Genomic DNA, 14,344 nt, shown 5'->3' with positions numbered 1-14,344 from the left:
ACTAAAACAAAATTTGATAATTTATTAAAAAATAAATACAAATTTTTTTAATTTACTAGGAACTAAAATAAAATATGAAGGATAAAAAAATAAATATATAATTTTATAAAAGACTCAACGCAAAACAAAAAATTTATTAAAAAAAAAATATAAAAATCAAATATTTATTAGAAATAAAAAATATATTTAAGTTAAAAATAAATAATCATAGTAAACTTTCCAAAAGATAAATCACCAAAATGAATAAAAAAATTTGAATATTTGAACTTTTATTTTTCAAGTTGGCCAATCTTTTTGGCAGAGGTATGGTCTTTTTTATGTTTATGTAAAGTTCTGTAGTTGTGTCAAAAAGATGAAGTTGAAAATTACAGAAACTATCCAATTGCAAGACTTGTGAACTCCGAAGCAAACAATACTAAATTTGTCTACTTAACACTTTTTCTTAAGAAAAATAAGGTTTAAATACGTAATCTAGTGAACGAAATCCCTGTTAGTTGCAAGGATATTAACTCTTCAAGACCACATAGGCTAGGTGGAAGCTGGACATGAGCTTAAAATGAAGGGTAGAAGCACGCACTTGAATGCCAAAAAAACAGCAGTGGCAATGATCATTTTAACGACAACAGTGGCCAAGGTGGCCTTCTCTCTGTCCACGGTTTATAAGCCATTAATTTCGATCAATCTACATTTTTAAAAGAACAAAAAAAATCTTGTCTTCTGTTGGAGTTTTTTTATCACTCTGCAACTTGCATTGCAGCTGAACTTAGAAGACGTTCTAATCATATTAGAAGGTTGAATTTAATTGTATTCAGTGAATGAATTCTTCTGTTTATTCTCCTTCTTTTTAAGAAAAAAAAAACACTTTAGAAAAGAACAAATTCACCAAAACGATGGCATGATAACTATGTCTATATTAACAAAAGAAATTATACTTCTATGTAGTAACTAGTAGCATAAATTTGATGGTTGACTACAATACTGATCAATCTTTACATGTCGTACCACAGCAATTTAACTAAAAGAAGCTCAAAATGTTAACACTGTTTTTAAGAAATTAACTGTTTTTGGGCTGGGGATGGGAGGAGGGGGTCCAACTCCCAACAGTGAGTCTTACAAACCCAAGATTTTGTCATTACTGGAAAATTATCATCGAACTTAACTACTAAAGTCCTTATTTAGTAAAAATAATTCTATTTACAACATCAACAGGTAAAGCATAAGCTGGATCTACTGGTTTCAGCCCTGGATATTCAAGAAGAGAAAGTCCTGCAAGAAAAAAACACAACTTAAGCGTCCCTAGTTTATAGTGTAAAAGAAATATGAAACACATGAATAAAAGCAATAGGCACTGTTAGGAAAGGATAAATAGGGATGTCTAGCTTATAATTCACATATATGCCCATTTAAACCTTCCAAACAACTAAAATTAAAATAGAATCATGTTAAATATCCAGTTCTAATGAATCATTATAAGCATGTTGAACAATACGATTAATCTTATCTGAATTCTGAACATGATGCTAGCAACTTCACAACATGAATCCACAAGGATTCAATAAGAATGGTTTTTCATCTCTCTTTTTGGAAACAGGATGACCGAATGAAGTCACTGGTTACTATCATTCCCACATTGAGTCATGGGAATGGGAGAGATTGGGTGGTTCCCAAATAAACCAAGGAAACCCTAGATAACAAGATTTTAGCACAACAAATGGAACAAAAAAAGGCTAAATGATGGAGGTACTCTACCAGCCACCCCAAAGAATGTATGAAAGACATCCACGGCATCATCTGGCCTGTCCGAAATTCCACCATTTTCTGTGTCCTTTCAGTTTCAACATACATAATATTTCAGAAATACTACCGGACAATAATTGAAACCCCAAAAAGAAAAAGAAAACATGCAGATTTATAAACACAGAAAAGACACTCAACTAACTAACCTGGCAGTCTAAGATGAACTTTATAAGCTTCTCCTTACTAATCCAATGTACCCTATCAATCATGATCAGGCTAGAAAGAACCCACCATGAGTAGCAGACCTGAGAAGATCTAAAACCTAGTAAGAGAAAGGACAATCTACAGCACTAAACCTAAATTTGAAAAGATTTACTCACATCAGGAAGTTTCTCAGGACGCCCATTCAGACCTCCAGATTTAACCTGTCGCTCGCATAACCACCAACCAAGTAGGTCTTTGTCAACAAGATCTAGCGACCCTGTTATGGCAAGGGCCCCCACACAACAGAAAACTGAGAATAGGAAAAGCAAATATATTAGAAGGATGATTCAAGTCCACAACCCATTTCATTCTTTCATTTGAAATTCAGAAAATAGAAAAATCAAACAGACAAATTCAGGCTTAACATGAGTAAATTTTGACCACAAAAGAACAAAAGGAAAGTACATAATTTCTATCAGGAAAACTACCAAGTAGTTGGATAATGTAAGTACTAGGTTGCATAGCTATACTGTGCTGCCAAGGAGAAAACAGATTCTTATACCCAGAAATTTAAGCAACATATTAAAATTTCAAACTATGCCCTTCACCACATAAAGCACTCCCTTCATGTGGGAAAGAAGCAACACAATCTTTGAAGGAAAAAGTAGTATTAGTACACACATTGAGTAAGTAACGTAGGGAAATTAATAACTAACAAAAGATCATGAATAATTTATGACATACTTTGACCAGCATGAGATTCCCCACCAGGAGTGCACCCAAAACCACCATCCATATTTTTGCAACTTATAAAGCCCTGGTGCAGCGGTAAAGTTGTGTCTTGGTGACCTGTTGATCATGGGTTCGAATCCGGAAACAGCCTCTTTGCATATGCAAGGGTAAGGCTGCGTGCAACATCCCTCCCCCATACCTTCGCATAGCGAAGAGCCTCTGGGCAATGGGGTACGAAGAAAAAAAAAAATAATGTACTTCACAGCCTTCTCCACATTGATTTTATCCAAGCGATGTAATATTGATAGACAACAAATAGCAATATATGAGAACCTAGGACAAATAATTCAGTGGATTTTAGTTAAAAATACAGTAAGCTCTTACATGATCAATAATAAAAAAGAATCTTAAGAAAAATACCGTGTATCAACTTCACCCCACATATCCCCTGAAAAGGATCCATCTTCATTTTGCAGGCTGACAATATCTGAGATAAATAGTAAGAAACACAAGATCCGGTATACTTCCTAGTTTATTAAATTTTACTATTGTAGTCTTAGTATCAAACTACTAAAATTCTTTCTTTCTAAGAAACATATCAAGCAATTGAATCATAACATCAAAGTATATTGCCAACTGAAGCTACATATCCTGATAAAAAAAACAGAACTACGATAGTTTAAAAAATTGCAAAAATAACAAAGCTTCTTCTGCAGCACAAAATATTTGTTAATACAGATAACGGGACCTTCAAAGCGAGGCAATATGTGTGTAAGGATACAACTTGTGACCTTATCTACATCAATAACATCCAGCTTATCAAAGAGAGACAACACCTGCACAGCACTTAGTGTATAGAGGATGTGCGGATCATGTTCAACATTTCCACCAAATCCCCCTTCACAACAACACATTTTCTCGTAAGAAACTATGAATGACACTGATGTCTAAAAGAAAGTAAGGGAACAAATAAAACACGGAAGAACCTGAGTCATGCTGACAACTCATCAACCACGAAACAACCTCATCAACATCGACGGTATGAAGCTTTCCTAGAAGATCCAGAGTGGTCAATCCCCAATATGCCCCATTCATTCTTAGATGCTCCATTACGACAGATTCAAAGTTATCTTTCCTCTGGAAACCATAAAAGGACAACCTTTTAAGCATTAAAGAAGAGTTTGCAAGGCATCCATGTATAAATGGGAAGCACAGCACACCTTTTCAACTGATAATATATATCGAACATGTTTCTCAGTGGCCAGCTCTCCCATCTCACGAAAACACAACAAAATCAGAAATATTAGAATCAAAGATTTAAAATGAAATTTTGCAGTGCACCCATCTTAGTAAAGAGGATGAAGGATGTGGCTGAACCAATTCCAATTGAACAAAAAAAAAAAAAATGAGAACTTACCGGACTCCTTAATCAAAGTCACCGTCGGAATCCAGAAGGGTCGCGGCAGTGATACGAAGTAGAAACGCTAATGCTCTGTTAGTTTGTGCCAAGGTCAAGCGAAAGCGAACCAACGCCGTTAGCCCCAATTAAAAGTTTTATTAAAACATGGAAAATTTAGTTGTGGCCAAGTCATCATATTGTTGACTAATATTATAGTTATTTGAATTGTCTTTCAAATAATTAGCGGTATTAATTTGTACTTTGGATACCACGGTTAAGAGTAATGTCATATCCTTTTGCTATATCTTCCAACACTTGTTTGTGCAACCTGTCAATCTGGAAAATCACAGATCTATCCATGCTCCAGCTACAATTAAACACATAATTCATGGCTACACCAAAACGGGTATCCCAACCATAACCATTCTCCATGTTTTTCAGTTCAATGTCGTCCAGAAAGAAAAGAGGCCAACGTTGTGGACTAAGAATGGTTTTCCAAATCACCGCGGCATTCCACAAATAAATAAATAAATAAATGTTATTGTATACAATTGTAAGCATGTGGGGCATATATTTGTATTTACTGAAATTAGTTTATAATAGCATTTTCAACACAATTGCTTATTTTAATTTTACAGAGTTAGTTGAGGTACCGTTGTGGTTTTGTTTTCAAAAACTAACAAATTCCTATAACATTGTACATAGTTAGAGGATGTTTTACAGGATTCGAGTGGATACTTTGTTAGTTCATACTAGAAGAACGAGAAACAATGTTGCAGACCGTCTAGCTAGAACTACTTTTTCTACTTTTGATTGGATTTGGATTAAGGAAGCTCCTCCTCAAATCCAACTCTTTGTAAACCATGACTTGAGGGCTCTCACTTGCTATTTCAGTTAATATGTCCATGATTTTACTTTAAAAAACATCATAGAGTTAATCAATGGTGCTCAATTGAAACAAATGAGTTGGTGTTACTTATTTAAGTAACGTTGCTTAGCAATTCTTTTTTTAATATTTTTGACAGAGTTAGCAATTTTGATTATTGAATGAGACGTTGATGATTTTCCTAAAATATCTGAGATTAGGAGGGCTAATTAGACTTTAGCCTAAAGTAAGTTGTCTTGACCAGAAGACAGTGAAGTGAAGCGCAGCAGTATAAAAGAGGTTTGTGAAGTGAGTGAGAGTGGAAGCAGAGAAGACAGAAGAATGGGTTCGAAGGGGAAGAAGAAAGGTTCACCGGAAGACATTCTGGAAACCCTAGGAGACTTCACGAGCAAAGAGAACTGGGACAAGTTCTTCACCCTTCGCGGTGATTCCTTCGAGTGGTACGCCGAATGGCCCAACCTCAGGGACCCACTCCTCTCCCTCCTCAAAACCGTTCCTCTCCCGCTTCAGCTCCTCGTCCCCGGCTGCGGCAACTCCCGCCTCTCCGAGCACCTCTACGACGCCGGCCACACCGCCATCACCAACATCGACTTCTCCAAGGTCGTCATCTCCGACATGCTCCGCCGCAACGTCCGCGACCGTCCCCTCATGCGATGGCGCATCATGGACATGACCGCCATGCAGTTCGAGGATGAGAGCTTCGGTGCGGTTATTGACAAAGGTGGACTGGATGCTTTGATGGAGCCCGAACTTGGCCCCAAATTGGGGAACCAGTACTTATCAGAGGTACGTTTCTCTACTTTGTTATTTCTTATTAGTTCATGTTTTTGGTAACTTAGCCCTTTTATTTTTGTCAGGTGAAGATAGTTTTAAAGCCTGGGGGAAAGTTTGTGTGCCTTACCTTGGCTGAATCTCACGTACTTAGTAAGTTTCCTTAATTTTGTTTCACCATGAATAATAAGTGAAAAACATGTGATACGTAGAGAATACAATTGAAAGCACTAAGAAGGTGTGATGGTGTTTCAATTGCAGACGTTTTATTTTCCTTTACTCTTACTGAAAGATTCATGGTACAAGGTTCATATGTGGTACCCACATTTTAGACTTTCCTTTGTGTATTAGCCACAAGAAAAGAATACTTGAATGTGAATGATTCTAAGAAGAGGGTTTGCACAAAGCCCTTCCAATCTCCTTGACATCTTGCTAAAAAAGAAACATGCTACCAAGAAGCTATCCCGTGTTACCTTTAGAGTTAATTGTAGTGCACTTGGACGGGGTGCTTTGTTACTCTGGATTGCAATGAAATGATTTTCTAGAACTGTTTTTGCATTTTTTCTTTTTCATTTTTTGACGTGCTTGGTTTGGTATCACTGGAGGATAAATATCGCTAATTCACAATTTCCAGATCTACTTTTCTCAAAGTTCCGACTTGGGTGGAAAATGAGTGTTGATGCCATACCTTTAAAGTCTTCTGGCAAACCTAGCCTTCAAACATTTATGGTGGTTGTGGAGAAGGAGCTGTCTACTTTAGTGCACCAGATTACATCATTGCTCCATAATTCTTCACTTCATTGCAATTCAAAACAGGTAGACTATCTGGGCTATTTGTACTTTCTGTTTAGTTCTCGTGGACATAGGAGTTTTCTTAAAATAAGGATTTATGGATGATTAATGCTACATCTGTTAGTGGTATAGAACTATAGATAGTTTTACTCTAGGTTATTAATAGAGAAGGGGTAGTTATTTTGTTAAAGTTGTAGGGTTTATGTAGCGAAGGGGGAATAGAGAGAAAATGATCTGAATATTATGACATTGATTTGATGTGTGTAAGTTATGAAGTACTAATGCCTATTGGTACAGAGAATTAAGTCTTATGTTTATGTCCCCCCTCACATTTGTGCAAGGTTTCTGGACTTCATGAGGCTCTTCAAAATGAGAATCAAATTCGTGAAAAATACTCCAGCGGCTCCAATTTATTATATTCTGTGGAAGATCTGCAAGAGGAGTTGACAAAGCTATCTCAAGGTCGGCGATTGCAGCTAACTCTGGGTGGACAAGGGTACTCCACTTTTTCTTACAGAGCTGTAATTCTTGATGCCGAGGAACAGGCCAGCCCATTTACCTATCACTGTGGGGTTTTCATTGTGCCTAAGGTGTGTTTTAGCAGAGATCCCTTTTAAATTTTTGTTCATGCATTCCTTCTAACTTCGTAACAAGAAAAAAAAAAAAAAAAAACTCTCGTGGTATGCTCATGAATTTCAGAATGAATCAGTGATCCTTCTCTGGAGATTCAAGCACAGTAGTTTTAACAAATGAATAAATGTGAAATAGTTATTATTGGAAGTAAAAGAACCATTGTTAATTTGCTTTTGACTAGAATCTGCTGCTGACAATGTTTTTTGAAACTAGGAAGGACAACGGACAATTGGATACTTTTTATTTTCAAATTTTCTGATTCTTTTTAATTTCTATTCTTAGTAGTCTCAACCTTGTTCATACTAAAAATGATAAAAGTGTAATTGTATTGTTTTGTGACCTGGCAGATTGGAGTTTCTAGTATTTCTCAAGTTCTTCTTTTATTTTTTTTTCATCTGATTTTGTTTTTTAATTTTTTGGATTGCAATGTGCATCAATATGCATTTATGGAGCTGATTCCACAGGATTTCAGATTTCCTTTTTTATATCTATCTGCAGTTTACACTTAGGGCATCAAATTATGCAGTAATTCTGTTTGAATTTCATGATTGAATGTTAAATCTCAGACTCGTGCACGTGAATGGCTTTTCTATTCTGAAGAAGGACAGTGGATGGTGGTCAGAAGCTCTGAAGCAGCTCGTCTCATAATGGTACTATGCTATCAATTTTATAAAATTATAATTTGTTGGTATTTTTTAGTATGCCAAATTACTTTTGTAATTGAAGCTTCCAAGCAAATCCGTGACTTTAGGTTTACTTGGATGCCAGCCATTCGGATACCAGCATGGAGGAGATTCAGGTAGAACATCCTCATAAGTTATGCTTCATGGACATGCCATTATAACAGGTTAACCTTGTTGCTTTTTACTGAATTGTGTCTGTTATCCCTTTTCAGAAGGATTTGTCTCCATTGGTTACGCAGTTGGCACCTGCAGAAAATGAGAATGGAGCTAAAATACCGTCTGTATCTTGTACCAGTTGCATTTTTGTGATTTTTCATTTATTTCGAGCAATGTTAACATAAATGTTCATTTTTTTTCTCCTGTTTTTCTATTCATGCCAAAGCATCCAAACATGTTCCATTGTGCATTACAGTAATTACTATACTGTAAACCATTTTTTTCAGGTGCTGTTGTCATACTTATAGCATGTTTGGTTTTGCTTATTTTTGTGGAAGTAATCTATTTTTTTGGGTGAAATCTCTCTCTAGAAGTTGGCAAACATAGGCTGAAGCAAACACACATTTAAACACTATGAATTTCAGTTTTTTCTCACAAGTTCTTGAATACATGCCTACAGTTTCATGATGGCAAGTGAGGGGATCAAGGAGCGAAACATCATTCACAAGGTTTTTAACAATATACATAATACTGTCTCTATTTTGTTATTTTGATCTAGTGAACTCTCTGTCTAATAAGGCCGTGAGATTTACTCTAGTATTCTGCAAGAAACTTCATTCTTAACTTCTTACCGAGCTTCTTTTTATGGTGTTCGGCCCTTGGTTCCATTGTTCATTAGAGGGAGTTGGGACCCTACTGGGCTCATTTCTTATTATGTTTATTTTTTTATCCACCTGCTTTATTGATCTAAGAGTAATTTCACCTCTTTATTCTATTTCAGTTTTTTGAAATGCTGTTTTTATCAATAAGAAACAAAAATGTATTTATTCACTAGTCTTTTTACTTTTGTGATTCCTACTTTTTACATGGATGCTCATTCTCGTGATGGCTTTGCTTGATTTTAAATGATCCCAACATTCTCATTATATCATTTATGCTTATGTGTTTTGCAGGTCACATCTTCATTAACTGGATCAATTATTGTTGAAGATGTAATTTATGAAAATGTTGATAGTGAAGTCAGTTGTATTTTTCCTTCTAGAGAGTTGGTGTTTCGACGCCTTGTATTTGAGAGAGCTGCAAATTTGGTGCAGTCTGAAGCTCTGCTAAAAGATGAACAGTCACCTACTAAATTGGTTAGTGAGACAGGCAGGAAGAAAAACAATGCATCTTCCAAATCTAGAAAAAGTGGATCTCAGAGACACAGTATTGGTAATTATTTTCCTCTTGCCTCCGGTTTATTTAAAATTACTGTTCAACTCCTGCAAGTGTTGCTTCAACATTATTGTCAAATCCCGAGTTTTTTAATTTACTGTTGCATATCATAAAGTTTCCATTTATTTTATATTTTTGTAGAATTGGTTTTGAACCGTTGAACATGATTGAGATGTGTGTCCAAATTAATCTTAGCTGTATATTTTACATTGGGATGTGTGCATGCCTACATGGTGTGTGAAATTGATTTTCAATATAAATGTAACGAGGCCTAAGAGGAATCATCTCTTGTAATTTACCCTTCATTTTGCTAATTTTTTTTCTATAAAAAAAGTTGTAGACAGTGTTTTGGGTTATCTATATAGTTTTTTTTTTAAGCTTTTCTAATGCTGAAAAATGGTTTTGGATGAATATGGTGTTAAAAATGGTTTAACAACAGAGAGAGAGATAGGATTTTTACAGTTTTGAAACTATTCATTTTCTAGTTTGCAATATTTACTTGCTGTTTATAACTCTCTTGCCATTGTAATATTTTTTTCCAATGTTGCAGGAGCAAGCAGCCAGTTGACCGTCTATCATGGCTATGTAGCTAGTTCTTATCATACAGGGATTATTTCAGGGTTCACGCTAATATCTTCTTACATGGAAAATGTGGCATCAAGTGGGAAAATGGCAAGTATTTCTGACTTTTAATGTGATGCATGAATCTACTAGTTCCTTGGTACATTAAGGACTGTAGTTTCCAATAATAGCAAATTGTAAATAAATGCCAAATTAACTTGTCTCACTTTCTTCAGATGCTCTAAAACATTCTTTCATTCATTATTGCTGATACATTCAAGTGGCATATCTCAGGTAAAAGCAGTAATAATAGGTCTTGGAGCTGGTTTACTTTCCATGTTTCTTCACGGGTGTATCCCCTTTTTGGAAATTGAGGTAATTTATATTTTTTTTCCTGTTGTTTAGGGAGGGGAAATAATTAGAGTTCAGATTTAGTCCCGAATGATTTATTCTTCTGAATGATTGATATGACATGGTTTGATAATAATTTTTATCTACAGACTGTGGAGTTAGACCCCATGATTGTTGATATTGCAAGGGACTACTTCAGTTTTGTTGAGGATAAACGCCTAAAGGTAGTTAAATATACATTCATGTCTTTTCTCTTGAGGTGTTGTGGGGGCTTAAATCTAAATTAGGACTAACCAAAGTACAGCCAGATTGCTAACTTACACCAAAGGAAATATCCACATGAAACAGTAACTAGTTTTAAGAAAAGATTATCCATGCCTATTTGAATCATACAATGTTGACTCTTGCAAGTAATTATTTTGATTTCATGATTTTTTTTTGCTGTTTAAACACCAGTTTAAAATATGGATGGCAATGAAAATATGGCAACTGCAGATAAAGTGACTTCTGTTTTTATTTGTTGGGAGGGGTGAGGGCTGTGTGCAGAATATTAAGAACCACAATATAATTTAAGAATTTGTTGAATTAATCTTGTGATGGGGTGATCACAACATTGGCCACTTAATCTTGTTGCTTTGGGGAATCCAGGTGCATGTAGCTGATGGGATCCAATTTGTCCGAGAGATTGACAGTTCTGGAGCACCTCAGATTCATGGAAAAAGTAATGATCCTAGTAATACTGAGTCTGCTCTAAATGCAAGTTCAACTGTGTCTCATGCTGGTGTAAAAGTGACAAAAGTTGATATAATTATTGTTGATGTTGACTCTTCAGACCCAAGGTGAATTGAATTATGCATTTATGACATTAAACTATTATAGAATGGCCAAGGAAAAAATGGTATTAGGTCATTAAGGGATTAGAAATAATAATATCATTATCTTCTATGATTTTAAAGAATCCTACTTATTTATTACATATTTTGTACAGCTCGGGATTGACATGCCCTGCTCCGGATTTTTTGGATGAGTCTTTTCTTGAGACCGTAAAGGATAAACTTTCAGAGGATGGTCTCTTTGTTGTCAATTTGGTGTCACGGTCCCAAGCCATTAAGGATATGGCTCTCTCAAAAATGAAAAAGGTAAAAACAAATGAGTACAATAATATTTAGTTTGGACTTTGATTTTTAATGTCTGATGCTGTATCTTCTTTTAATCAGATATTTATTACAGATGTGTTTCAAATCTCTATTCTTTTTTTTCCCTCTCTCTTTTGTACAAAACTTAAATGCAGTTTCTTAGGTGCTTTAGGTATTGTTTATCCAATCATACACAATCGGGAAAAGTTCACTCACCTTATTCTTGCTAAAACCGGTGAACTTTTCAAAGAAAAGTATTCCAAATTTTGTGGGTTTAACCAATATTTATAAAAAAAAAACCCTCCCAAATATAACTAGTTGCTGGGAGAAGTAGAAATGATTATGGTTGTTAGTTATTTCTGAATTTATAAAACTTTACAGACATCGAGAGACAAAGTTTAGTTAGATCTACCATTCTGCTACTCAGCATTAGAGTACTAATCTTATGAGAAATGTCCATATGAATCTTTTGTGCTTAAAGGGGGGGATTTAGAATTCCAGAGAGGCTAGAAAATGGAGACTTTAGGACACAATTTATAATTGGTGTAACTCAGTTACGAAACATTAGTATTTCAATGAACATTTTCTATTACTTTGAAGTTGTTGAGCCCTTGTTTGCATAGATACTGTCCTTATATCTTGTTTCTAAAATTTAGGACTTATCTTTTATCAGGGAATTGAATTGTAATCCTTTAATCTAAATTCATAGGTGCTGAGATCAATTCTCTCTAGCAATTCTTATTATTCTGAAGAGTTCAAGCTGGTATCTGAGCATATTTCCTTTGTGAAATGGCTTACGTGTTTTTAACTTCACAACTGTAATCCCAATATAGTACTTTTTTTTATCAGCAAAATTTAGGACTTATCTTTTATCAGGGAATTGAATTGTAATCCTTTAATCTAAATTCATAGGTGCTGAGATCAATTCTCTCTAGCAATTCTTATTATTCTGAAGAGTTCAAGCTGGTATCTGAGCATATTTCCTTTGTGAAATGGCTTACGTGTTTTTAACTTCACAACTGTAATCCCAATATAGTACTTTTTTTTATCAGCAAAATTAATTTGTATTATATTAATAAGATTAGTACAAGTGGTACTGATGTATATACATTGTTTCGATACTATGTGAAACCTATAGGATTGGAAATGTTAAGATGGATGTACCCATAGGTATCATTCTTGTATTGTGGCATGGATTGGGATAGTGGGATGGGTGCTATGTTGAAGATTACAAATGCTATATCAATAATTTATGCTTTACGCATAACTGTTTCTGTATTAAATTTTAACAAAAAATTAAACTTATTCCTTCTAGTCTTATATTTCATTTGTAGCTAAAATATGTTTGTGATTTCTAATAAACATCCAAATTTTGTGCTTGCTTTCTAATAAATTTGTTCTTCGTTTTTTCTTCATGATAAAATAACAATTTTGTTTTTGGTCTCTGAAACATTTTTTCAGTCTCTTATAAATTAGCAATTTTGTATTTGCTCCCTAAATTTGTTTCCATTTGTTATCAGTTTTTTTCAAAAAAAAAAAAACTCAATGCAAAGAAAATTTATCAAAAAACAAACACAAAATTCAGATATTTATTAGTGATAGCCTATTTACTAACAAGAAACATATTTTTAGGTTGTTGACTATATACCCTGGATGTTGTTGCTGTATATAAATATTTATTCAGCATAACTTTTGGTTTTGTTGATTGTGGAAGATATTTTACACCATGTCTTGTCAACTTAAATTTATGTTTTTTTTTCCTGTATTTAGAGTCTAGTTGTTCTGTAATATCACTGTTGTATTTCTGTTGTCTTCACATAGGTTTTCAGCCACCTCTTCTGCCTCCAGCTTGACGAGGACGTCAATGAGGTTCATTTTGCCCTCAAATCTGAGTCCTGTATTGAGGATAGCTGTTTCTCTGAAGCTTCTCTTAAACTTCATAAATTGTTGGAGTTTAAACACCCGGAGATAGGTCAAAACATTATCAATGCGACCAAAAAGATAAGACATTTGAAGTGAAACTTGCTCTCCTTCCTTGCCATAGTTATGAGCATGATATTCTTCGTCTGTGATGTGAATGCTTGCTATCTCAAATTCGGAAGTGATTTCAGCCAAATGTTTGTCATTGATCTGCGGACTGAACTGTCTAGTACTCATCAATAGTACTTAATGGTTGAGTGATGTATAAATAAATGACTTGTGAGTTGTGATGATATTGTAGCGCATTCACCCTTTATTTCATATGGGTGTCTGCTTCAACGTTTAAGGGTTATGGATAACATTCCCTGGAATAATTCGCTGTGAATACTATCCTCTAGGAATTTTCCTTCGTTAAGATTTGTTTGACTGGTCTTTAAAAAACTTACTGGAAAGTTTACAATTCTTGGAAAAGTAATGCTATTTTCTTCTTTATCTTACTAATCTTAATACTTTATAAAGTACTGAGTATTAAGTAAAATAGTGAATGTTTTGGAAATATAAAATGCATTTAATTCTTTTGTATTTAGTAAATAGAATGAATGATTTGTAGAAAGATCTTGAAGGGAAGATCTAAATTTATCCTTCCTGAAAATAGTTTAAAAGCTTGTCCGTGTATATGAACAAAATTAGTATTATAAATATTTGCAACTCAAGGAGATATTTAGGTCATTTACTTCGATTTTATAGGAAATTGCTTTCTGACAACTATTGGAAAACCTGTTTTGGTGTGGAGAGTGAAGAGTTACCGTCCTGATGATTTTTTAAAGTTAGTTGTAAAAATTTTCGTTTTATGAAAAGCCTTATGTTGGAAGTACTTAAAAAGTTGATGAAATATAACTGTTTATTTTCAGAGTAAATAGTCTATTTATAGTTTTAAATATTTTCACTGTCTTAAATAAATCATGTATGATTTATTGGATTTTAGATCAAAGAACCCATGGTATCGCATGCACAAAGGAGAATCATTGATCAGCAGAGTTATTTATTTGCTGTCCAAAGTCAAAAGACCAAGTATTATGTACTAAAACATGACATCTATCGAATTGTCATACATATACACAATAGGGTGAACACAATTAAGGGCCATTTCTGGTCAGTAACATTGTCC

The 14,344-nt window shown here is 34.4% G+C and overlaps 2 protein-coding genes across 8 annotated transcripts; one reads left to right on the top strand and one right to left on the bottom strand.

Annotated features, from left to right (window-relative positions):
- Positions 1–893: 893 nt before the first annotated feature.
- LOC114412893 (geranylgeranyl transferase type-2 subunit beta 1-like) lies at positions 894–4,886 on the bottom strand. Of its 7 annotated transcripts, XR_003666840.1 has the most exons (10): positions 4,091–4,886; positions 3,894–3,947; positions 3,660–3,810; positions 3,455–3,571; positions 3,094–3,160; positions 2,686–3,006; positions 2,118–2,251; positions 1,944–2,052; positions 1,750–1,825; positions 894–1,266 (listed from the first exon to the last, which is right to left on the bottom strand). XR_003666840.1 is itself a non-coding variant. In XM_028376996.1 (9 exons), the coding sequence occupies exons 5-9, from the start codon at positions 2,735–2,737 to the stop codon at positions 1,237–1,239; spliced, it is 384 nt and encodes a 127-aa protein (XP_028232797.1). In that variant the 5' UTR covers positions 2,738–3,006; positions 3,094–3,160; positions 3,455–3,571; positions 3,660–3,810; positions 3,894–4,079; the 3' UTR covers positions 894–1,236. The 7 variants fall into 7 exon arrangements, 3 of the variants coding, with proteins under 3 accessions (XP_028232797.1, XP_028232795.1, XP_028232796.1); XR_003666842.1 differs by lacking the exon at positions 1,750–1,825 and having other exon boundaries at positions 1,944–2,042; XR_003666843.1 differs by lacking the exon at positions 1,750–1,825 and having other exon boundaries at positions 1,944–2,013.
- A 263-nt stretch (positions 4,887–5,149) lies between these two features.
- Positions 5,150–13,647, top strand: LOC114412892 (eEF1A lysine and N-terminal methyltransferase-like). Its single transcript, XM_028376992.1, has 15 exons — positions 5,150–5,744; positions 5,816–5,882; positions 6,364–6,545; positions 6,863–7,111; positions 7,721–7,804; positions 7,906–7,953; positions 8,050–8,114; positions 8,454–8,502; positions 8,947–9,205; positions 9,759–9,880; positions 10,064–10,144; positions 10,270–10,344; positions 10,769–10,959; positions 11,109–11,259; positions 13,078–13,647. Exons 1-15 carry the CDS (start codon positions 5,280–5,282, stop codon positions 13,273–13,275), a joined length of 2,286 nt encoding a protein of 761 aa, XP_028232793.1. The 5' UTR covers positions 5,150–5,279; the 3' UTR covers positions 13,276–13,647.
- Positions 13,648–14,344: the final 697 nt, after the last annotated feature.

Source organism: Glycine soja, chromosome 5 (genome assembly GCF_004193775.1).
Source record: "Glycine soja cultivar W05 chromosome 5, ASM419377v2, whole genome shotgun sequence".
NCBI classification, from domain to species: domain Eukaryota; kingdom Viridiplantae; phylum Streptophyta; class Magnoliopsida; order Fabales; family Fabaceae; genus Glycine; species Glycine soja.
Note: the sequence above shows the minus strand (reverse complement) of the source record. Positions and strands in the feature narration are given on the sequence as shown.